Here is a 24,082-nt window from a genome sequence, read left to right on the forward strand (position 1 = left end):
TTCCCAACCTACGCAGGCACCCGGGAAAGCGTCCGGAATGTCCTGAAAATTGCACCCATAAACCGGATACGCACGCCTTTCGCGGACGCAGCTGCAGAAGGATTGAGCGAAAGGCAAATTTCTTCAAAATTCACATTCCGCACATTGCACGGTGCGGTGGAAGAGCATTGGAGGAAGCGTATCGGAGGAAGGGGGTGGGGGGGGGGGGAAGATGCCTTCCAGTCGTGGTGCTGTGTGGGACGCAAATTTAAGCACGCGTTGGTTCCGGTCGCTCGCCGACACACCACGTGAAACGGAGCCTGAAAGTAAGGGGAAAGGGTGGATGGAACTGAGCTGCAAGTCCCCTCCCCCCCTCTCCCCCTGGCAGCATGTTTTGTCACCCTTTCCAACGGGTGTAAAGCGAGCGTGAGGGAGAAGGCAAGTGGAACAAAACAAAACAAAAAAAAAGACAATGCACGCACCGCGGATCGCGGTGACACTTCTGCGCGGTCACCGAGCGTTGGAATGTCGTGGGTAGATGATGTGTCGTAAAGACGCCAAATTACCGTCACCGACATGCAACATGGGGCCCCGAAGGTTTTGCACGATAGGATAGCGCACATTTCGCTCGGTGGTTTGATCTTGATTAAAAAATTGTTGACGAAAGTCACGTTCGCACTTGCCGGAGTGCGATGGTGGATGGGTGGGATGGGTGGCAGTAGGGAGGGGCGTTGAAAGGAGCGTAAGGACCGGATGGCAGGATGTCATTTCATTCGCTCGCAAACATAACGCATAGGCGATCGTTTTTATCTGTTTTGTCTGTAGTAATTGAAGTTAACGTCAGTTACATCAAGTAAAACCGAAAACACGAAGCCAACTGTCACCTTGTAAACGGTGTTTATCACTTTTGCTTTCTTGGTGGTTTTTTTTTTTAAAGAACGAAAGGATACTTTCCTTCATCAGCGAGACAACCGTGCTAGAGGTTAAATTTGAAGCTTGTTATGTTTTTTTTTTGTCGTACACCTCACGTGCTCTAACAATTGACTTTTTTGCTCTTACTTTCTTTTGCAGGACGAGAAAAATCAACTCCTCATCACGAACATTTGGCTCAAGTTGGTAAGTCATAACGCAATATGTTACCCTGTTTAATACCCCAATATTCTTATTATTTTATTCATTTTCTTATGAAAGGCGACGATATGGCGCAGTAAAGATTATGCTTTGAACAATGAGAGAGATATTTTTGTGCGGGTTGCATACTTTTAGGCTGATTTTTAGGTTAATGAGAAAAATAAATCCATTTTGGTAATATTTCCTCTATTTTCTTTTTAAAATTGACGGATTGTAGCATTCCCTATATGCTGCAATTAAGCATTCATGTTTTGTTCAACGAATTGCATACTTTCAGGCTTTTTGAGCTATAATTAGAAAATGTCGGCTGTTACAAAAACTTTAAGACTAATTATTTTATTTTATTGTGTGAAAAACATACATTACAAGACTATGTTTGTGGTTTTGAAATAATTTCTACCCCTAAATGTATGCAACGATAGAACTGGAACCTTATCAAATTGAGATGAAGTTGGTGCTTCCATATGCCAATGCCGAATATATCTTAAACCTACAGCTGCACAATAGTCAAACACATCCCTCTGATATATTGCTGAAAACAGGAGCGCCTAAATTTAGGCACCGAACAATGCAAACCTTAACTTATCGCCTTGTTAGCATTGATAAAGACACACTTGTCGTACAGTTACACGGAATAGTCGATCCGTGCCTAATAAGAAAATGAACCTGATACCCCGTATCGATCCACTTCTATTCCTCATTTCATTTCCATCAGTAATTACCTCCCCGCTGCCACCGTAGTGCCCACGACCCCTCTAACCCCTTTTGCCGGTTGCCGTACGCCACGGTGTATCGTGTTTCGGCTTCATCCATTCGGCAGCTAACACAGCCCGGGCACGGATCGATGGCCGTAACTGACGTTTGCATTGATCGGCAACGCAGAATCCGGTGCCAGTGCGAACCGTGCCGTGCGTCAATTAAAAGTCCGAATTCAGTATTGTCACAACCCCGGGGATGACAGGGCAGAAACTGATGACAAAAAAAATAGCGGGAATGGAAAGTCATGATGTTTATCAATGTAACGAAAGCGAAAATACCACCCAAAAAAAAACAACAGCACACACACGCGCGCGTGCACGCGAAACGCAGCCGTGTGGGCGAGCAATCGTCCGGCAATCAAAATGGACAAACAATCTCGGGAACGACCGTTCACTAATGACAGATGCTGTTGCTGACGTGACATGGTGACATTTAATTGCTGCCGTTGGTTTCCTGCCCATTCTGTTGGGCATTTTCGGAGGGGGGTGTTCGTTGGGGCGTTCACACTTGTACACGCCCGCTTTGGTACTGTCCAAACTTTGTGCTACGAAAGCTCTTTTTATTTGTTGCCTGTTGGGTGGCTGCTGTTTCTTCCGTGCCAAGTTGTTAAGCCGCCCGTCCTCGCAAACCGACGTGATGATGATGTCGACCGGCTTGATGAATAGTAGTAATTATCTATTGGTGACCCGGTGACCTGGAGGGTAAGAAATCAATCAACCCACGCTGACGGGCGATGGAGCGCGATTTACAGGTGGGTAACGTCCTTACGCGGAGTGAAGATAAAATATGACCCACCATTGACACGCCATCGCTTTAAAGCCTCCTAAATTGTGCTACCTTTTCGGAGTGGGTTTGACCCAGCGGGAGCGGCGTTGACTGGGGTGAAAACAATGTCCAGTTTATGATGATTACGGCGCTACCGTTCGCGTGTTCGTGCGTGTACTAATCCACGTGTAGCACGGCAACGCATAGAGCACTCAGCCTGCCTAGAATGTCGCCGCGTCGCGTCGCGTTTTATGTCATCCCGTTTTGTTTCGCTTTTACGATGCCCTGTACTTTGCGAGCAACCATTTCTCCAACGTAACGAGCATTCGAAGCGCCGAACCGGCATCCGTTACCGATAGCAACCCCAGTGGGAGGGACGGGGGATGGGAGGATTATGGGGACAATCATTTCGAGTGTGATTCCGAATCGAAGACAATCATCTTATCAGATCCGCCTGTCGGAAAGTGCGCCTAAATGTAGGCAGGGCATTTTATACGACAATATGGTTATCTTGTACCGGAGAGGGAACGAGATGGATGGGGATGGGGGAAGGAAGGAGTAAGGGTGGGAAAAAGATGGTGAAGCACGCGTACCTCTATTTGGAGACAAAAATTACCAATTAAAACTCGGCATTACAGCTCGTTAGGCTGTCGAGTCGCTCAAGCCGTTAAGGTCGCTCGAGTACCTGTCAACGGTTCATCAGTTTATACATACAGCTCCATGGGCATGGGGGTATGTACGGCATAAGTGGGCTTGAAACAGGTGCAAGACATGCAAAACTGCAGCAATAAAGCCACAAACCTTTCGCAAACGAAAGCACCGGAGTACTACCAGGAACTTAAGCCCCCGGTATCTGGTGCTTTTCTTTCGGTTACCGAACGAATAAAAAAAAAACACTCACCTTACACCCATTCACCCACGAGCTGGCAACGAGACGAGCAGCGTGTTTCCCACTTGACGTCCCGGAATGAAGTGCACTTTAGCTTGGTCGGTCATTAGTTGGCAACACGGCTGTCTTCGGATACGGCGTCTCGGACTGCCACGACTTGACGGACTGACGGAAAGATTAAGGCGGTCTGGAATGGGGGGGGGGGGCAAACGGCAGGGACAGGGAGGATAACAACGAATCTTGAATGTGAACACCGTCAGTAACCACCATTCATTCATAGCGAACAGCTTCAGTATTCACATCGTTTTCACTTTTGTTGCGACACACCGGCCATCCATGATGATGAGTTACCAGGCCGAGATCCACGAGACCTGTCACTTTAAGTGGACTATAAATCAGCGCCATCTACCATTCACAGCTTTTTTTCTCTCTCTCTCTGCTGCCCGCTTCCCCCAAAATGTTGGCCCATTCGCGGGGCTGACTTTGTGCGCTTGTCAAGTACAGGATGGTTCGCAGTTTATACCATCAATCACGGGCGGTCGCACGTTTGGCGTGGTGAGCGGTTGGCGCGAATGGAAGGACAAAGAAAATAAAGCAAATCGCCTAAATGTATGCAAGCCGACGGCGGGTATGACCTGTCTAAGGCACCAGGTACCGGACTGACAAGTGCTCTAATGGGATGCGCGTCTTCCCATGTGTATACGGTGTGTTTTGTGGGTTATTGCTGCTGTTATTGCGATTTTGTGTCGTGACCGCTCTCCTTTTTTTTTGTTCACACTGGTAGCAAAGTGGTCCGTTAATGCACTGGCGTTGATGCTTTGCCTGCCTTGAAACACGCAAATGTCCAGGAATATTTGGAGTGGACTCTTTTTAGTCGTTCCCTCTCATAGAGTGTCCAATTGAGATGGGAATTACTGCAGTAGAAACCTGTGTTATAGTGCTCAACTGTACAGCAAAGTGTGGTATCCTTGAAGTTCCACTTCACTTATTTCTGGAAAATGGTTATTGCTAGCGATGCACATAATCGTTCTTTTTGGTGAACTGGAACGAACGAGTTCTTTTTGCCAAAAAAGAACGAATAGCGAACCGTTCCTTTTAAACTGTTCAAATAGATGAAAGTCCTTTGGACGAAATATGTAAAAAAATATATAGATAATTATAATAAACTATTTTTTATCCAGCACTATTTAACCAAGAAATGCTATATAATTATATTCATAGTGTATTTGGCGAAAAGCGTCACGAACGGTTCTTTGAGCGAACCAATTCAGTTCTTTTTCATTTTAAAAAGTTAACTCAGTTTTTTTATTTTTTAAGTGAAATCTAGTTGCTTGATCTAGCAACCTGCTGCAGTTCGTTCTCATTTTTATAAGGCTAGTTCAGTTTTTTCTTTTTTTTTACATGGTTCTTAAAGTGAGCTGGTTCACTTCAGGATAGTTCAGTTCTTTTTCATTTTTCGATGATAAAAGGTGATAGTGAACTAGTTCAATTTTTTCTCCTTTAAATCTTGCAAAACCAAACTAGTTTTGCAAAACCGTTCTCTATATTTTTTACGAGCGCAGTTCATTCGTTCTTTGCAAAGAACTACCAAAAGGCACAACGCTAGTTACAGCAACGAGCGTGTCGATTCCATACACCGGCCTCGCATCTCGTATCTTCAATCGGGCGTGCGGATTTGATTGCTCACATTTGCCAGCCCATGTTCATCATCAGCCAAGCGCACCATTTGGAGCAACTGCTGATTGACCTTGGCACGGCAAAAGTCAGCGAGGAATCCTTCCCTTCCGAGCGGCAGCAGCAAGCAGGCAACCAACAACAAAAAAAAAACGCCACCGCTCTCAAATCAAGATCACCCTCTATCTCGGCGATGACATCTCTACAGTGGTTTTGGGGAGGAGCACGGAGAGCAAAAAGGAAAAAAACAAGCTAATCGTGCCCTTTTACGATTGACCTGTACCGGGCCTCCAATTGACCTTCGATTGGATTGCTTGCAGCGCTGCCGTATCTGTTCAGTGGAGGAGGAGGCGTTTTTTCCGTCCTATCCTCGACGTGGAGTTCGTTCCAATCAAACGACGCCCAAGTACGCCCACCTTTGGCCAGAACCATCCTGTTTGAAAGGCGGAAACGGCTGGTATGGCCGGAAAGGGATACCCTAATGATCGATGATCTTTGTAATAGAATTGATTTCTCGATTGATCTTTTTCAAGGCTCCCGGTTAGCCTCACGCTGCTGTAAAACCGTACCCCGTGTAGGGTGGCCAAACGAGCAGAGTGTGGGAAGGTATAAAGAAAGCGGACAGCGAAGCTTTGCTATCTGGCTATCGCCGGTTAGGCAGCCGGGCGTAACGATTACGGGCCGTACGGGACTGGGTAGCGCTTGATGCGTTTGAAATCCGCACCATGCTCGATGATGGGAAAATGGGACGGAAAGGAAAAAAAAAATGGTGCAGAAACCCGGTCCCGGTGAATCACTTAAAATATGCGAAAATATTTATACCACCCCATAGTATACCGGGGCACTTCTGTCCGGCACCAATCATGGTCTGAGGCGCGAGAACAGCAAGCTAAAAAAAGAGGGAAAAAAGATCCACCGCACAGGAAAATGATTAGAAACCCTTTTTAACGCCCTTTTCAACAACCTGCCAGCTATGATGACACCCACATAAACGTCTCAACTTAAGCGAGAGCACTCAGGGCAACAACGAAAAAATCCCCCCGTCGAGAGTGAAGGGATGGGCGACAGCAAAAAAAAAAATCTATCTAAATCTAAGCATCCAAACAAATTGAACATCTCCCAGTTCAATTTTGTCCACCCCGATTGACACCGAAGCTGTTGCCAGAGGGAGTCCAGAGAGAGAGTTGGACACAAAACACACACACAAGGGGACAAAAAAAAGCAAGACAAAAAGAAGAAAGAAACACCGGAAGCACACGAACACCGTTGGGTCGTTCGGCAGAAAAGGATGGGATCTTTCATCGGGGGCAATCTTAAATAAAATACCATCCCTTTGGATCCTTTTGCTTGCCCCTCCCACCGCCCTCCTATCCCCCCGGCGGTGTTCACATTTCGCCCTTACCGCACCTGGTAAAAGGGGCATCAATGAACACTCTATTGGTCAGAGATGGGATAGTAGCAGATAAGGAAAGGCACCGATACTGCTTCTGGTCGATGTAACCCGAATGAACCGAGCACAGTGGGATGCGTACAGTAAACGAAGTAAACGAATGGAATGGTCGAAATATTTTGAGAAGTACAACAACAACAACAAAAACGTTATAAAGTGCCCACCACGTGCTTCGTGCAATTGATTGCATACATTTAGGCGTACGAAATTGGCTAGAGTCCATCAACCGTTTGGGCGATATTTAACCAAAGGGCTTTTCGTTTTCTTTACTACCATAATGGACTGGCTAGTTGTGCAAAATGAAACAATTAGAAACAAGTTATCTCAGCAATATGATATAGTTTACGCTGAATGAATAAAAACATACGTAACTATCATGCATATTTGAATCGAAAATTTAAATTGAATTTATTTACATCGAACTGAACTGAAATCAACTTTAGCGTCAATAAAAAATTCAGTTAATACACTGCATTGCCTACTTTCGGGCGCTGTTGTTAAATAAGCTATCAGCGCGCCGAAAACCACGAAATCCCCGTAACGCGATGCTATTATTTGTTGCTTATTTTGCTCGCATGCATTTCAGCACCGTTCAGCGGCGGTAGCTCACAAAGCGCTTTCTTCAAGTTACCCACAGCACCCATGCTTTATGTGTCATAAAAAGCTCAATGTGGGTAAAACACTGTAACGCTTCAATTATTTTTCATTTTTATTTCAAATGTCCGTCGGGTTGCCCAGCGTACGGGTATTAGGATGTGGTGAGCAAAGGGCGCCAACAAAATAAAAAAAAAACACACACACACACACAGTAAAGAAACTACTAACCTTCTTTCCCGACAATAAACCTTTCGGGTGTGCGCACACTTTACCGCCCAGTCCCATGGGAACGCACGATGGCTGCTCCCGTGATGAACCGAGTTTTTCCTTTTCTTCTGCCACGGGTTGATGAAACTTTTCGCACGGGGATGCCCGGTGTACGGGCACCGTAAGCTGAAAAGATGCATAAATTTTGACTACGAATTAACAGTGGCAATATAACTTTGGCAGAGATAAAAATGTGTTGAAACAGCACAAAAAAAACCTGACTGGCTGCTGTGAAAGGGACCAACCGTCGATTGTGTAATCTACTACCCCAAGTAAATGCCTGCACACGCTGTAGGGGGTGTAAACCCAACAAAAAAAAAAATATGGCCAACGAACCACAACGGAAGAAAAGTTTTCAAACTTGCAACTTTGCTAACATTGCAGTGCAAAAATTCAATTCGACACTTTAAAGGCGAATAGAAAGAGGCTAGAGAGAGCGAAAAAGCTTCCCCAACTCCTGACGGTTTTGCGATAAATCCTGCACCAAAAATCGCCCCCGCGAAAATTTTTCCTTTGCCCGGCACCCAGCACCCTCCTCTTACTTTCCCACTTTTGTGGGGTTTCATTGTGTAAATGGGAGGAGGGACGAGAAAGTTCACCACACGTCTCGATTATTGTGGCGTCACGTTAAGTGAAATAGAACAAACGGTACAGCGTAACGGTGACGGTCAGTGGCAGCAAACCCGGCACGCTACCCGCCGGCTCTTCAAACACTCCCAAATAAGCACGTTTTTCCGCTTACACAGTGTTATGTTCGCTGTCTCTTTTTTTTTGCTGCCGTCGATGGTAGCTTTCGGTCGGTTAACTCAAACATTCTTTGCAAGAGAGGAGTCGTTTTTTTCGGCCTTTTGGGTTCGATCCCTCACAGATCGCGGGAGAGCAAAACAAAAAAAAAAAAATAGCATAAACCGCAACACACTGCATCAGGGCGAGCGAAAGTCATGCGACCAGGGTACGCTGGTGGCCACATCCATAATTCAAAATTATTACCTGTCGCAAACATTATCGCCCACCAGCATCAGCCCTTCAGGTTTGCTGATCCGCGCGTATCATCGGCAATGATCGTGTTGGGGCAAAAGAGAAAGAGAGAAAGAAAAAGAGAGGAAAAAAGTCCGCAAAAGAAGAAGAGATAGCACTTTTGGCTTGATGTATCATCAATGGGGCTTCCTATAGTTCCATTAAAGGTCCATCACCTCTACCGCTGAAGATGGATGGCTTTGCCCTTTTTTTGGGAGGATTTTACGTACCAAAAAAAAGTACGAGAGCTCTACCCAAAAAAAGCTACTAAGAGAAGAGTTTTGATATCCAAATTGCATAACTTTAGGCGCTTTTCCTGTAAAGTGGAGTTTTTATTTTAAATTAACTGTGATAAACAAGCGATAAGCTAGGCAGAAGAATATAATCCAACGCCCAGCGTTATGCAATTCGCATGACAAATTCTGCTTGTTAGCGGCTTGTTTGCCATTGGCATGACTCCGTTTAAACAAGCTACCCGTGGAGCGGGGTTTTTTACACTCACATGCGCACATGTGCCTTCCGGATCCCTTTTGCTAGCCTTGCTGCGAAAAATGGCGCAATGGGAGAAAGGCTCACAGAGAAAAAAAAAACACGGACCCAAAGCATCCGAAACAACAAATAAAAAAGAAAAAAAAGGTCCCTATAAATAATCCGATAAAATACGCATAACCTTAGCGGATGGATGCGGTAAAGCGTGGTAAAAGCGTGCATTAGTCGGCACTCCGGGGCTCCCAGGTGTTGAGCGTGGTGCCCCAAAACTCTTGTAGCGAAATTTTTAATTTACATTAGCCCCGACTGTCGGGGACGGGCGGGGTAGCGCCTTGCTAGTCGTTGTGTCGGTCGTTTCCGTCGGTTAGATCGGTGGTATCGGTATCAGCTAACCGCCACGCCACGCATCATTACGGTGTCGGTGTCACCAACATCCGGTACGGCACCGACCGACAAAGTTCGGCCGTCGTTGTGCGCGCACTCCATGCCTTTCCTTTTTATTTTATTACAATTTTTTCCCCCCTTATCTTTTGCCTGCCGTTGTTGTTTGGTTTTGCCGGTGGAATAAAATAGCCTTTGTGGTTCATTTGTCACCGAACGTGGAGGGAAAAAAAATTGAAAACAGCACACCCAGAAACCGGGATGGAAAGCAGGAGAATGTCAATGTAGACTCAATCAAGTCGTCTATCATCAAGCCTTAAGCTTCTTTTGCGCATCGCTGATGGAACCGTCGGGCCTGCCGGGTGCCGGAGCGGCGCAATTTTATAGCGACTAGTGATGTAATTTATTGTAGCTGGCAAGGAATACCGCTTCGAAAGACCTGCCTGCCAGTATGCTCATTACGCTGAGCACAATCGTGGTTCGATGACCCGGGCGCAGTCACACTAATGAAGCGGTAGCATCAACGAGGCACGAGTGGTGAAATAAAACTTTGTTTTTTTTTTTTAATGCAAATCCGTCACGCTGTGTTAATGAACTCTCCTGGCCGCCGCGCCCTGTGCTGAGTGCGTTTTGGAAATTTATCAAAGCTTGATGAAATTGCAAGCTTTTTGTTTGTTTGTTTCGTGACAGCAGTGAAGTGTGTTGGGTGATTTTGACTCTCTCTGTGCGAAGGGGTGCGAAACCATTCTATGCAAATGAGATGCGAAATTGATGATATCTTGGCGGAAACGCGTTTAGGGAAATTCGGTTTTTTTTTCATTCGAGGAATATTTATCTTTATACTATTTTGTAGTGATTTCCGCCGTAAGCTCTGTTTTAAATCTCGTTCAACTCACTGCAGGATATTGGAGCGAAAAATAAACATTAGTACATAGATTGCATACATCTAGGCGCATACATTAAAGTTTTGTGTTTTTTTATTTACGAATGGCATTTAAAAAGACTGAAAGTCTAAACATAGAGAAAAAGATATTGAGAGCTCAATTTGTCGTACAAATTGCATACCTCGAGGCGTTTATGCTTCAAAGTGAAAATGCGCCCTATACGTATGCAAATCGCAAAGCAAAACGCCTAAACTACTCCCTTGCGCTTCACACGATTATCTTTTTAAGATTACCTTTGCTAATTTCTTCATCAAACTGTCAATTTGCGAAGCGAAACAAATGTATCTTTCGCACGCGATGCGATGAAAAAATAAGCACTAATGTTGCCTAACATGCGCTGAAACGGTTTGAAAACACGTAAATCTTTGCCATTATCGTTCCCACGGGGAAGAAAAACGGGTTGTGGCGTGCTTTGTTCTATGTGGCATTGCGTGTGGAATATTTCAAGCATCGCACACCGCACGATTTCGACTTCTTAGCATGCGCTGCTAGGTGCGGTACAATGTGAGCATTTTAATTTGCAGCAATCAATTTCGGAGTAATTTCTTGCTTTTGTGATCACACACACACACGCGCGGCAAGCGGCATTGTGTGGAATTTTGTACATCGATCGACTTCACCGCATCATTACTTAATCAATCAGCGGTAATGTGATACGACCCGTGCCGAGTGGCGGTATATCTGTGCCGTCCGGACGAATAAATCCATCCCGTTGCGCACGTTAAGATTGGCGGTCGTTACGGGTTATGGCGCTCCTGCCATTGGCCGGGCGTGAACGGACGGGCGCTTTATTTCGTTGCTTTGATTTATCAAACGCCAGACACTGGGCGCGCACACAAGAAATCTGATCCAACGTTTTCCTTTCGCCCGTGTCGTGTCGTGGGCGAGCTCTGGGGTGGGAGCGAACGCAATTATTATTGCGCTCCAGCATACCGGTACCGGGGGGATTCCAACGTGAAAGTCTACGGCAAGCACGTGCCCTGTACGTCCATTGTACGGCCACGTACCCAGACATTGGAGCGTGTTTGCCGGGCTTCGGACGCTGTGTGTTTTCCGTGTCTTGAGCCCAATATCTCGCCCATGCTAGATCAAGCTCGCGCTGGCTTCCGGTTCAGCGAGTGCTCAACACATGCGGCCCACCAACGCTACCTTACGGCACAGACATCGTGAAGGAATGCGGGCCTCCCCCCCTCCCCTTCCTAGATTCGTATCGTTTCCCGTGCAGGGAGGGAAAGTCCCAAAGTCATGGCCCATTAATAATTGGCGCAAGACAATGATGTGAATGCGAAGTGGAGCGGCTTTTGTCATAAAGTGAGCACTCCGAGGGAACGTTGAGCGAAAAGTTTCGCCTAAAACTGAAGCCTCCCGGTGGGGTGTGGGTTATGGGATTGGTTTTTGACGAGGAGGGGGGGGGGGGGGTTGCTTGCTTTATTGATATTGATTGTCCATAGCTGTTGATTGGAGCTGCCGGGGATTTTCGTGCGATCCATCGCATCGGGGCAGCTAATTTATCAAGCACAAACCTGACGAAAGGATTACTCCGAAGCCCACAGCACCGAAGCGTCCAGTGGTGTTGAAGGGTGGTCTTGTTGGGGGCACCTTCCCAACCAGACCAGGCGTTGGTAATTACGCACAATAAATAACTGTCTGTATTGGCGTGGTATTTCGGTGTGTGTGCGTACTTTTCTTTTCTATTCCTCAAATTGATATATGAGAAGCTGTAAGGATCGGAAGTGTTCGGCACTTCGGCCTGAACGTAGACGTTCATCCATTAATGATGTGCCGTGTTTCTGGCCTGCACAACATGCACGCTACACAATGCGCCAATTTTAATGACCTAAAACCCAGTAGCCCTTCGCAAACAGCAGCAGCTGGGTTTTTGGTGTTTCGGCAAAGTAAATGGCCCGATGGGCCAAATTCTGGGCTCCACACACAAATAGCTCCCCGCTCGATGGTCCATTCACGCGCATCAACTTTTAACTGCTGCTCACTGGGATGAGGAAAAAAAACAACGAGTAAACGAGACGAAACACAATAAATTACAGCCTTTGGCAGCTTAGCGTGGTAGTAACAGTGGTACACTCCATCACGAAACGCGAACTATCCCTGCCATCACATCCCGACGCAGCTGAGCAAACAAAAAAATCACTCCCCCCCCCCCTCCCCGCCCCCTCATCCACCTCCCTCCAAACCGGCCGGTCATAAATCATCATATCGTGCGCGCACTCGGCTCGGCTGCTGCCGAATGCGTAATTGCCAATCAAGGCGTGGAATGATTGCTTTCGGCAGGCAGCGAAATAAAAATGTATCATTCATCTAAATTAGACTCACACTGTGAGTTCGTAATCTTCCCTCCTCCTCCCTTCCCCTTCCCCTCTTTCCTGTCGTAAAAGCGTGTGCCACCAGCTGTGGCCGCTGGAAGGAAGGAAAATGGACGGAGCTCCAAAATATACACCAAAACCCCTCCCCGAACCGGAACTAGGTTCCAGAGAATTGGACACGATAATCGTTATCCCAAAACGATATCAAAAGTTGGGGTTTTCTTTTGGCTAAAAGAATAAAAAAAAAACACACACACACACACGCGACCCTTTCGTCAAGTAATAATGTTAGCGAGAGTGGCTTTGAGTGGAGTTTCTCGGAAGTTCGACTTCCTTCAGCACCGACGTGCTGACGCACTAAACCGCACGGACTAGCTGCAGGCCGTGCAGGGCGGACAACGAAACGCAGGGTTAAATAAATAATGCAATAAAACGATTAATTAATTTTGCACGACAACGAACCATTCCGGGGGGGCTCGGGATTGTTCCGGGCACTCCTTCCCAGGCGGGATGCGGCACTGCCACTTAGCCACTAAACCGCGTAGAAACGAAGCTGCTGTTTGGGTGTGGGCTGCCTTACTCACCAACCACGCGGAGGTTTGAAAGATGCCACTACCTTTCGGGTGTATCACATCAAAGGAAGTGTTTAGCTACTGAGCAGTGGGGTAGATGGGTTAGAAGTACCGCCAGCGGTCGGAACTCCGGGCCCTAAGTTGCTTGTTCACCAATCTTGAAGCACTTGCTCAAGTGGTGGAATAATTCATCAACCGCTTTTCGCCGCCTTTACAGACATTACGGGGAAGAATTGCTAGCTAAGGCTTCCCCCACGTTGAATGCGCCCAGTGTGGTAAATAACCGAAATCCCGCTGGTATCGATATTTTCACATCTTGCGAGGATGGCGTAGTTTAATGCTGGGAACTCCTCAGGAAACCAGGTGACAGTGGACCTTCATGATTAAATTAACCACTTCGTCAGCGTACGAATACTCGCATCCGTCATCTAATTAGAAGCTATTGGGTATAACGTGATGCTGAAGAGATTCTGACTTTTTGCAAAGGAATCGGCAAAGGATCTCTGGAACTCTTGAGCATTGTTGGAACTCCTGAACATTGGAGATTTACGTGTTCTTCAGCAAGGAGATATTGTTTTCTTTTTGAGTGCTCTCCGGCAAGGAACTCTGAATTCTTAGAGCTCTGAAACTCTGGAACTTTGGAACACTATAGTGGAGATATTCTTCCTTTTTGCATGTTCTTCGGCAAAGGAACTCTGGAACACTTGAATATTGCAGTGGAGATATTCTTCCCTTTTACGTGTTCTTCGGCAAGTAACTCTGGAACACTGCCGTAGAGATATTCTTCTTTTTTGCGTGCTCTCCGGCAAGGAACTCTGAATCCTTAGATCTCTGAAACTCTGGAACACTGCAGTGGAGATATTCTTCTTTCTTGCGTGTTCTACGGCAAGGAACTCTGGAACACTATAATGAGGATATTCTACGTTTTTGTTCGCATTTTTCAGCAAACGAACTCTGGAACTCTTGAACATTGCAGTGGAGATATTCTTCCTGTGGACATATTCTTCGGCATGGAACTCTGGAACACTGCCGTCGAAATATTCTTTCCTTTTTGCGTGTTCTCCGACAAGGAACTCTGAATCTCTAGTACACTGCAGTAGCAGAGCTATAGGAAAACGCACCAGAGCGCACGACACAAGTTTTCGATTACCCGTGAACAAAGATTACCGTGCTGTACCGACGCTCGGGAATGTTTTGGACACGATAGCCGATCGAAACCCGCTGCCGTCTGACCGGAACCGTACCGGCCAAGTAAGCCTTTAAGCTGTGTTCTGGCCGAAACCCGCTCCGGTACCAATAATTTGTACAGCAGCGGACGAAACCCTCCCCAATCGGTAAAGAATACCTTTTGTCCGATAATACCATTGCGCTGTTCCAGTTTCGGTGCCCAACAAAAAACCCCACCCACGCCACCGGAGCGCTTGGGGCGAACGAAAAAGGGATATTGAGTGCGGAGTTTTCGGTTTTTGGCCGTAAAACGTTGATTTGTAAGATGCGAGCGCACAAATCCTGATCGAGCGGCTAGATTCTACTTATCTTTGCCACCCTACCCGATCCGGTACGGGCTTCTTTTCACCCCCGGAAACTTGAACAATTGCAGTGCCCAAAACTGGGAACGAAGCGTAACGCTTTGCCCCGGGAATATCGAGTAATTCCATGTCTCGAAGCACCGAACGGTTCCAATGTCGCGCAGAACCGTTACTTCAAAAATTAAAATTACACCCCCCCCCCCTCGACCTCCCCTCCCCCCATCTTTCCTTCGTTTTCTCCTTACTGAACTGCCTCGGGTGGCTTTGTGGTTGCTTTCCACTCGAACGTGAGGGCGATTTTTGTAAGCCACGACGTTGTTCTCAGCGTTCAGCGCCTTCTACCGGAAAACCCCGGTAGATGCCCGGAAAGTGTATGTATTAGTTCCGCTAGATTAACCAACCGGTGTACTACATAAGATCCCGGAGGCCAGCAAAATCACCTCCCCCCTCTCCTGGTCACCCCGCTCCACTGGGTCATCCGGGGTTCGGTTGGTTTCCGCCGTTTCTCCGCTGCCGTTGACAGTTGGCTCCATTTTTGGGTCGGCTATGTTAAATGCCTGCTGTTGTGCTTTTTTTGTGTGTGCATTTTGGATGCCCAAGAAGCGTAAAGAGCTGTATCTTCACATTTTTTGTGTGCTCGTGCTAGGGTTTCTTTCCCCTTGCAGATGAATTCTTAAGGTTTACAAGCTTGTTGTTCGGTTCTGTCAACGAAACCGACGCCACAGCGTAAGTTTTAAACTTAATAAACAAGTTTTAAAGTGAGGTAGACAACAGCATCAGCTACCCGGTGGACATTTGTGCGTTGCCTTCATCATCGTCATCGACCCTACTAGTTGCTACTGTACAGGTACCATTAATGATTAAAGTTTTGTTCCCGGGGCTGGCGAACGTACCTCACAGCAATTTACTTTTTTGCCTCGGTTCTTTGCAACGGAAGCATCAACTTTTGATCGGCGCTCGTTTCCATTGCGTTGCTATTCACACCCGTTGCTATTTCTCGACCTTGCATTACCTGCTGGCGTTCATTTGTTCTCATTTTTGCCCGAATGAATTAATAAAACCTTTTTGCGTACAATCGCATCGGTGACAGCGCACGGTATAAATTGCCCAGACGCTGTTGTGCTGTTGTGTTACGCGGGTTGCATACTTTGTGGGGTTGGGGAAATTATTTGTTTAATGGTGCGACGTTTGAGAAGCGTTGGGACAGTTGGGAAGCAATTCGATCAGTGGACATTGAAGCGTTTGTTGCATTTTTCATATTGTGCTAAGGTTGTCACCAATACTACCTTATCACAAAACTCCTTTGTCCATGTGGAAGACCTACAAGGACTTTACGGGCTGGGTAGTCTAGGGAGTTATTCTCATGACGTGACCAGCTCACCGGAGCTTGGCGTGACGTTAGTCATTGTAATTCTTACTAGTCTGGGAAGTTTGTCCGGGATTCCAAAAGAGCTCATTGTGACATATAGGTTTACCCTGGCTGCACATCGTATGCGGCCTTGAAGTCGAGAGATGGGAAGAGCTGTTACTGCGTCATCTTCTCCAAGATCTGCCGCAAGGTTAAGATTCAATCAGAAGTTGATGTTCTCCTCTGATAGTTTCCAGTTATCTCTTCGTCGTATGAGACAAGACGATCTTGTAGTACAAGGGAGAACATCTTGCAGGCTTCAGTCACCACCATAATTTCCCTGTAATTTTAATTGTTAATCTAAATTATCTTACAGTGCATGTTGTCTACGAAACAGTGGAGCCATCTTCATGTAAAAATGTCACACAAACATCATTCCGAAGAAGTTTACGCCGTCACATCATTTGGGTTATGCAATTTGCATTACAAAAGCTACCTTATTAGGTTGTTATTAACAGCTTTTTCGTATCTGCCAACTACGGTTGTACCGGGAAGCTGTTTGACACTTCCAGCACCAAGTCTTGTTAGTGCAACAATAGCGCGTGTCACTTTCCTTACCGAGCGCACACCTAGCGTAACGGTGCGGAAAGGCGTAGACACAGCCAAACGACAAAAGACAAATACTACAAACCGACACGTACCGGATCGCGTTATCTTAGACCGACAAAAGCGTAAGGCGCCGTTCCTTACCTTGCGGGCGTGAAAGATTACCAACGGAAAATAAAAGGCAGAAAGTATTCTCGGGTGATTCATAATTCAATTTTTACATTATTCCCACCCACACTGCTCCGATGGGGCATGCTGAAAGCCGTGGAAGCACTGGTGGCAAACAGTTTGCTATCCGGTGCGGAGTTAATATTATGCCGCACGTTTATTTGTGTTTCGTTTTCTGTGCGAGTGTATTGTATTTTGTCGTTTCCGACTTTGAACACTTTAGATTTATTTTCCATCCCCCTTCCGTGCAGGTGCGGTAGGGCTGGCGTTGTGGGGGGGGGGGGGGGGGAGAGAGAGTTTTTCACGTGAATACAAAAGGTTCATGTTTCACACTTGCGCCGGGGTGACACTTTGGCCCGTATTGGAGGATGGGGAATTACAAAAGGTCGAAACAAAGCGAAATTTGTCAAAGATGACAGTTCACGCACCGTGGTGTTTGCTGCCCCAAAATCCAATCAACGGTTGTGGGGCTACTACACACACACACTATGAGCTGGCTGCCACTACCACAGCCCGGCTGGTAGTCTGCCTTAAACCAATTTCTACAGAACGCTAGTAATTAGCGTTCGGTAAATGAATCGCTCAAGCATGGCTAACGGCGTTAGGAGGATCGTCCGCTCCTAATCTCCAGGATTAAGAATTAAAAACCCAGAAATCCATCCTCCAAAGTTGCGTGGTTTGTAGCTAGAAATTTTACAACCGCCGCTCGTCTCATAACTTTCGAGCTTTTCCCACGCGAAGATGCGATACTGGCCTCTCACAACGCCCCGCACGCTTTCTCCCACGCCTTTCTCGTTGTGCGGAACACGGAACTAGATGTTCCGGATGATGGTGATGAAGATATACGACCAGTTCGTTCGCTAATGGTGCAACATTCCATTCCCGACTTGGGTGAAATATTTATTCCTCAACTCAAAACAACGAGAAAAAAAATGTAATTAACTCTCGCAAGTTTAGCAGCCAGACTACGAAAGCAAAAATGCCTAACAGACAGCTATTTCTTCTCATCACGAAAGCTGTCAAGCGAGGCAGAAGTTTTCTGTTCCATACTCGGTTTTTTTGTGTTTTGTTTTTCGCCTGTGTGTAGATTTATTAAGTCACCAAGATGCACTAATGTTTGCCCCGTTGCGAATCGGCTTTGCGAGGAAGGCAACGTCTACCATACCGTGGCTCCGTGCAGCTAGTTGACCTTCGGGTGACATTAATATCGGAGCATGGGAAACCATCAAAACAGACGCCGGTTGCTACGGACATTTCTCGGCCACCCTCCCGCAACGGTCGATAACGTTAACGAGCTCGGAAGTGAGGTCCAGCACGGAAATAGTCAAACTCTTGCAACTAAAAACAACTGTTAAGCCTCTCTCGGTAAGCGTCTTACGTGTAACCGGAGTTACCGAGCGGTAGTTAAGCTCTGAGAACTCACACCAGCACCAATTGAGCTCTTGTGCCACCGGTACACCCCAGGTCACAGTAAAAATTCTGACTCGCTGAGAAACTGACGACTAATGTCCGGACATTGGTAAGAACCTTTTAAAAGTCTCCCACACGGAGTTACCACCAAGTAGTTAAGCTCACAGAACTCGTTCCAATACCTATTGAACTTTCTTTATTGAACTCTTCTCGCACGGTGTGCCACGTTCCAGGCCTAAGTGAAAATCCTGATAAACGACTTATGTCCGGACATTGGAAAGAACCTTTAAAAGTCTCCCTTACGGAGTTACCACGAGGTAGTTTAGTTCTTAGAACTTGTACCAATTTCTATTGAACTCTTGTCCCACGGGTGTACTTCCAGGTTTTAATGAAAATTCTGACTTCTTGACGAGCTGACGACTAATGTCTGGACATTGGTAAAAACCTTTAAAAGTCTCCCTCACGGAGTTCCTGGGAGGTAGTAAAGCTCTTAAAACACGTACCAATTCCGAATGAACTTGCTTTATTGAACTCTTCTCGCACTGTGCTGTGTTCCAAGAATTTACAGAAATTCTAAGCAACTGCTCCTTTCATCCAATGTCCGGACATTGGCAAAAATATCCAAGAAGTCATCCCTCTTGGACACAACTGATAATCATGTAGCAATGCCCGAGTAATGTCACAAAAAAAGGGTCAAAACCAAGAAAACAACGCTAGGCGACGAGCAGAGAAGAAACTATATAGTGTGCTTCAATCTTTAAAGTGGCCCTACGCTGAGGTGCATCAGTATCAGTGCCGCAGTACCGTGTTTCTGTGACCTCCCGTGAGTAAACGAGGCCAGAAAAGGTTTTGACCTGTTTTTGCACCCCCCGAACCAAGGACCCATAACGATCCCCCCTGCTCCCTCCCCGTTTTTTTAATGTCCCGAAAGGGTGTGCCGAATTTTCCACGGTATCCTTACCTTAACTATTACTGCTACTGCTGGGCCGGTGGTACCGTTGAGAGTGTGGGGTTGTATGCGGAGTTCCCCAAAAACTTGTACACCGGGACGTGGCTTTTTCGCACAGTGGTTCTCGTTTGTGGGAACACGAAAATTATACTTCCCTTTCCACCCCGCCAGCTCACGGCCCACCCATACACCCTGTGGGAACGGGTGGAATGTGAGGAAAAGTGCGAACTGTTCGTGTCTAGAACCGTCGTTTATTGTTCATTTAATTTATTGAGTTACAAGTACGGTGGAAAGCAACGCAAGTCCGCTAGCATCCACTGACACGGACGCCTATGACTCTGCTCTTGGTACCAAGCACACATACACAGAGAAGGGAGAGCGATGGCAAGGGAAACACAGTGTGAGCTACAAGCAGCAGCACGAACGATAGGCCAGGAATGCCAAACGACAGCGCAGTGGAGCGCACTGTGCTGAGGCTGACGTGACTTTTCGGTGCCGGAACAAAAGATTCAACCGCAGCAGGCTCTGGAAGCAAATCGAGCGCAATGGTGCTCGCTCTTGCAATGGGCCGTGTGGCGCAATGGCCACACTCCAGCGGTGGCCTGCGAAAAAACCCCTCCCCCCAACCCCAAAAGGCGAGCGAACGAGTGGGGTGACAACGCAAGCAGCCAACAACGCAAGTGCTTCTGCGTGGAAAGTGAGGGAAAATTTTATGCCAAAATATGCATAAATCATACCGTCATATCTTCTCCCCATCTAACCGCCCACCCATCCCGCGTCCCACCCATCCGGCCCAGGGTTTGTTATCAATGATTCGGGCACGATACGTTCTCTTCTGCTGGCTTTTTTTCTCCCCGTACCATGCTGAGCTTCACGCGCTTATCCATGGGTACGGTCGGGCGATGGAATGGAAGATCCCAGAACGCGGGAGAACTGGCTTGGATTTAGCATGACACTTTATACGGTACGCTAACGGAGGACTATCAGCATCCCGGTGTTGTCTCTTTACACAATCCGGTTTACATATTATGCTTACCCCCGACCACTCGCAATGCCCTAGTAGATTCAATCTTCAATATTTACACGCACAGTGGGACGTACCACTGGCCACCGAACCGAACACCTCTCACCACAAATACTAAGAGAAAGGGAGTGTGCGAAAGAGACAAAAGTTTTGACATTCGATCCGGTTACGGTGTGGTTGTTTATCTCGGCATCGGGAATTTATCTCATTCCATAAATTAGACAAATTACTCCAATAAATGGACATTCACTTCGCTTACCACATCAATACACACCGGGCGAGTGACAGCGAGGTGGGTTTTTTTTTGTTTTCCCCATTCCCACAGCTCCTCGTAGTATGTTCTTTGTTCTTTCAACCGCTACCGAAACGTCATTCACGGGTTTTGACAACTCCCAGCTGTCAGTTACATGTCACATCAGGCTCCGATTTGATACACCGCTGCCAGCTTCGAGCTACTCGCGTACTTCAATTACGTAACCGAATTGGCTGAATAGATATATTGTAGCGAACAAAACAGACACAACAAAATGGTGAACGAAAAAAAAGTGCTACCCGTTATTCATTTTTGATATTCACTTTTTGAGTGAGTTGCAACTTTTGTCCGCGCGCACTCCTTTTCCCGAGCGAACTGGTTCCACGGTTTGAAGTTGATCAAATCGTTTCAATTACACCGAACGAACCGTGCTGACGGTTTAACCAGGGAAAATCAAAGCGGCCGATGTTAGCCCGCGCCTGGGCGGGTAAAATAAAAGTAAAAAAAAAGGAAACACTCCCCAGCGCACAGTGGGCGCGTTTGGAACTAATTTCGGGTAAACATATTTTCCGAGAAATGGCAAGATTTTATTACAACATGATGGCTTTTGCCTCATTAATTGTTACCATTGTTACCATTTAAAAAAAGATACATTTTTGTTTAGTTCAGACCTTAACCGCAGTCGGAAAGTCATTTTTTTGTATTTTTTTTACCGGCAAATGCCCAATGTGCAGTTTCGATGGCGGTGAGGCTCGGCTGTTTAATACGCTTATAACAGAGTTTTATTAGATCATGTTTATTTCCTCCCTCTCAACGACAGTATCAAAAGTCGAGAAGAAAGAAAAAAAAAACAACATGGCGCCTTTTCATCTCAACCCAGCAGCGAGGTCACTGCAGACATTGGAAAGCGCAATCATTATTTGGGTGTTCGTTTTTTGTTGTTGCTTTATTTTACAGCACAACCAACAAATTCCTTTTCCATTTGCGATCCAAGTTTGGTATCATTTCTGGTGTCATCTTTAACCGCAACAGCTTCCGAAGACACACGGGTACCTGGAAAAAAAAACCGGGGGAAAAAAGCAAGCAAAAACCCCCAAAAAACCTCGGTAATCTTCATTCTCGGGCTAGCCACGAAACTATTGACCCGGTCAATTTTATTGTGGAGGATTTTGGTGAACCCGACCCGACTGGTTAATGCCATCTCGTTACCATTCCCACCCCCAACCCCCGGTCAGCTAGCCACTGTCACTGGTCCACCCAAAAAACACACACACACAAACAGCCCCAACTGTCACGCAAACCGAGGGGGACGGGGAGCTAATTTTATCCCTTTTGTTCTAGGTGTAATAAGAATACATTTCATTTCCAATCCCTTTTCGATAATCGAAAGCTATGGGAACGGTCCTTTCAGGGGTGGAAAAAGACAAAAATGGCTACCGCCTGGTTGTGTGGCCCACGGTGTGCAAATGAAAATACCCAAAAAAAATGGAAGCTCTCCGGAAAATACGTCAACCAGCAAGGCAGGGTGTGTTGGGCACATCCTAGAGAGGGGTGGAAGGGGGTCGCGGCAAAGGGTTACAAGTGAATACAATTTTCATCCATTCATTTCTCGCTTTAAGCGCAGGCGAGATAAAAACAGCAAGGTAAAGGATATCGGTGGTGAAAGTGAAAAATAACACCCAAATCCCATGCCCGCACGGGGTGTTTCGGACGCAAAAATGGAGCGCTTGTGGCTCGCCACCCGAGCTGACAAATTGGTAGGCGTGCTGAAAGAAGCACACGACTCCCCCTCGGCAGAAACAGTAAACCCTAGTAAACTTCATATGTAACGTTTGTGGGACCACTTTCAATCGTTTGTGCGCGTCTTTCCGGGACGCTTGGGCGGGTTGGGGTGGGGATGGTAGGGAACTGGTACGAACTTGTTCAATTGTTCCGCCCGCCGAAAAAGGTTTCTTTTGGCTTTGTTTTCCCGTTTCTTGTCTTCCTATCGCTCACTATCTAATTCATGTTTATGGTTGCGGCTCGAGTGGGCTCGAGGCGGCCGCCCCAAGACCGGTGAAGCAATGGAAGGATAAAAGAAAAAAGAACACAAGATTCATGCACAACTCACCCCGTTGGGGTTTGTTGCGAAAAACGATACAAGACACCGCACGGGGCACAGCGTCCCGTTCGCTGGCTTCTGATTCGGGTATCAAATTTTATTGTGAATGGTATGACAGTAAAAAAAAAGAAAACCAAAACCGCCATTTCGACCGAATGGTACCGTAGGGTGTGGAATTCTGGGTTACACTCGTCTTTTTTTTTCTTGTTTCGTTCAATAGTGGAGCGAGAAAAAAAACCGAAACAAACAGACGCCTAATGTTGTCGAAAAAAAAAACAACAAAGAAGAAAATGATCCGCTTAAAGCACACTTCAAGCAAAAGTGAAGGGGAATTTTCTTTTAATTGAGTGTGTATTTTAGCTTTCTTTCTGCGTAGAAACCGCAACGAAACAGGGCACGGGAATGGTCGTTTTTTAAAAATGTTTAATTAACCTTACATGACGGTTTTTTTTTGTGTGTGGATGGAACGAATTTGGGGCGTTTGTACCATGTTGCTTGCAGTTTTGTTTTAATGTTCTTTGTTGTGTTTGTATCCCTTTTCAACCTGATGTAGACGTTTGCATAAAATAATGTTTTGCGCCTGAAAGTATGCAGGAAAATATACAATGTATCTTCAAACGAATCTTTCAGCGAAAAAAAAAACAATCATTAATTATTAAAAATCTTCCGCTTCGAGGATTTTCGAGGAAAATTATTTCAACAGGCACCATTATGTTTGTTAAAATTTTCGGTGCGACGTTAAAAATTGTTCAAAACAATTTGATAGCATCCAGTCAGGGGTAACAATTCTACTAGGGTAAAGTTGCTGTTCCAGGGATTTTTTTTTAAGTATTTTATGTGACAATAGTTTTATTACTGGTACTCAAAGAACGATCCTTCAGACATTGCATTTTCAGAATACTTATACGCCTGAATTTATGCAACCGAAATCACATTCACGTTGATTGTAGTATTTTAAAATAATCGTGCCCAAATGTATGCAAAACGCTGAACAAAACTTGAACAACCTGCTTAATTGAGTATTTAGAATAGCTGTATAAGGTTTTAATTGAATTTTTTTATAAATTTTACTCTTTGAAAGATATCAAATATTTATTTTTTATTTTATGGAAAAAGTATCTGTATTACAACCATCGTGATATATTTATTTTAGAGTGTGTGATTAAAATTTTACCATGACTTCTTCACTCCAACATCGATATCCTCCGAAAGCATGGAGCATGAAGTTCACCCGAAAAGTCATCAACCAACTGCTAACACACTGTTTTCTCGCTTTTAATTGCATTTTTGCGCAGGAGTGGAACGATATGAACGTCAGATGGAACTCGTCCGAGTATGGTGGGGTGCGCGATTTACGGATACCACCACATCGCCTCTGGAAGCCGGACGTCCTGATGTACAACAGGTAGGCGAACCGATACCGCCGATTTCAATCTAGCTAATCATCCCTTCCCACCCA

The 24,082-nt window shown here is 46.0% G+C and overlaps 1 protein-coding gene across 1 annotated transcript in view; it reads left to right on the forward strand.

The window, feature by feature from the left end:
* The window catches only part of LOC128711450 (neuronal acetylcholine receptor subunit alpha-7-like), a 68,792-nt gene that overhangs the window by 33,030 nt on the left and 11,680 nt on the right, over positions 1–24,082 (forward strand). The window contains exons 3-4 of the mRNA XM_053806330.1: positions 1,051–1,095; positions 23,919–24,028. Of these exons, the coding sequence (XP_053662305.1) occupies positions 1,051–1,095; positions 23,919–24,028 (155 nt within the window). The remainder of the gene's footprint in view (positions 1–1,050; positions 1,096–23,918; positions 24,029–24,082) is intronic.

The sequence above is a fragment of the Anopheles marshallii genome, chromosome X, assembly GCF_943734725.1.
Source record: "Anopheles marshallii chromosome X, idAnoMarsDA_429_01, whole genome shotgun sequence".
NCBI classification, from domain to species: domain Eukaryota; kingdom Metazoa; phylum Arthropoda; class Insecta; order Diptera; family Culicidae; genus Anopheles; species Anopheles marshallii.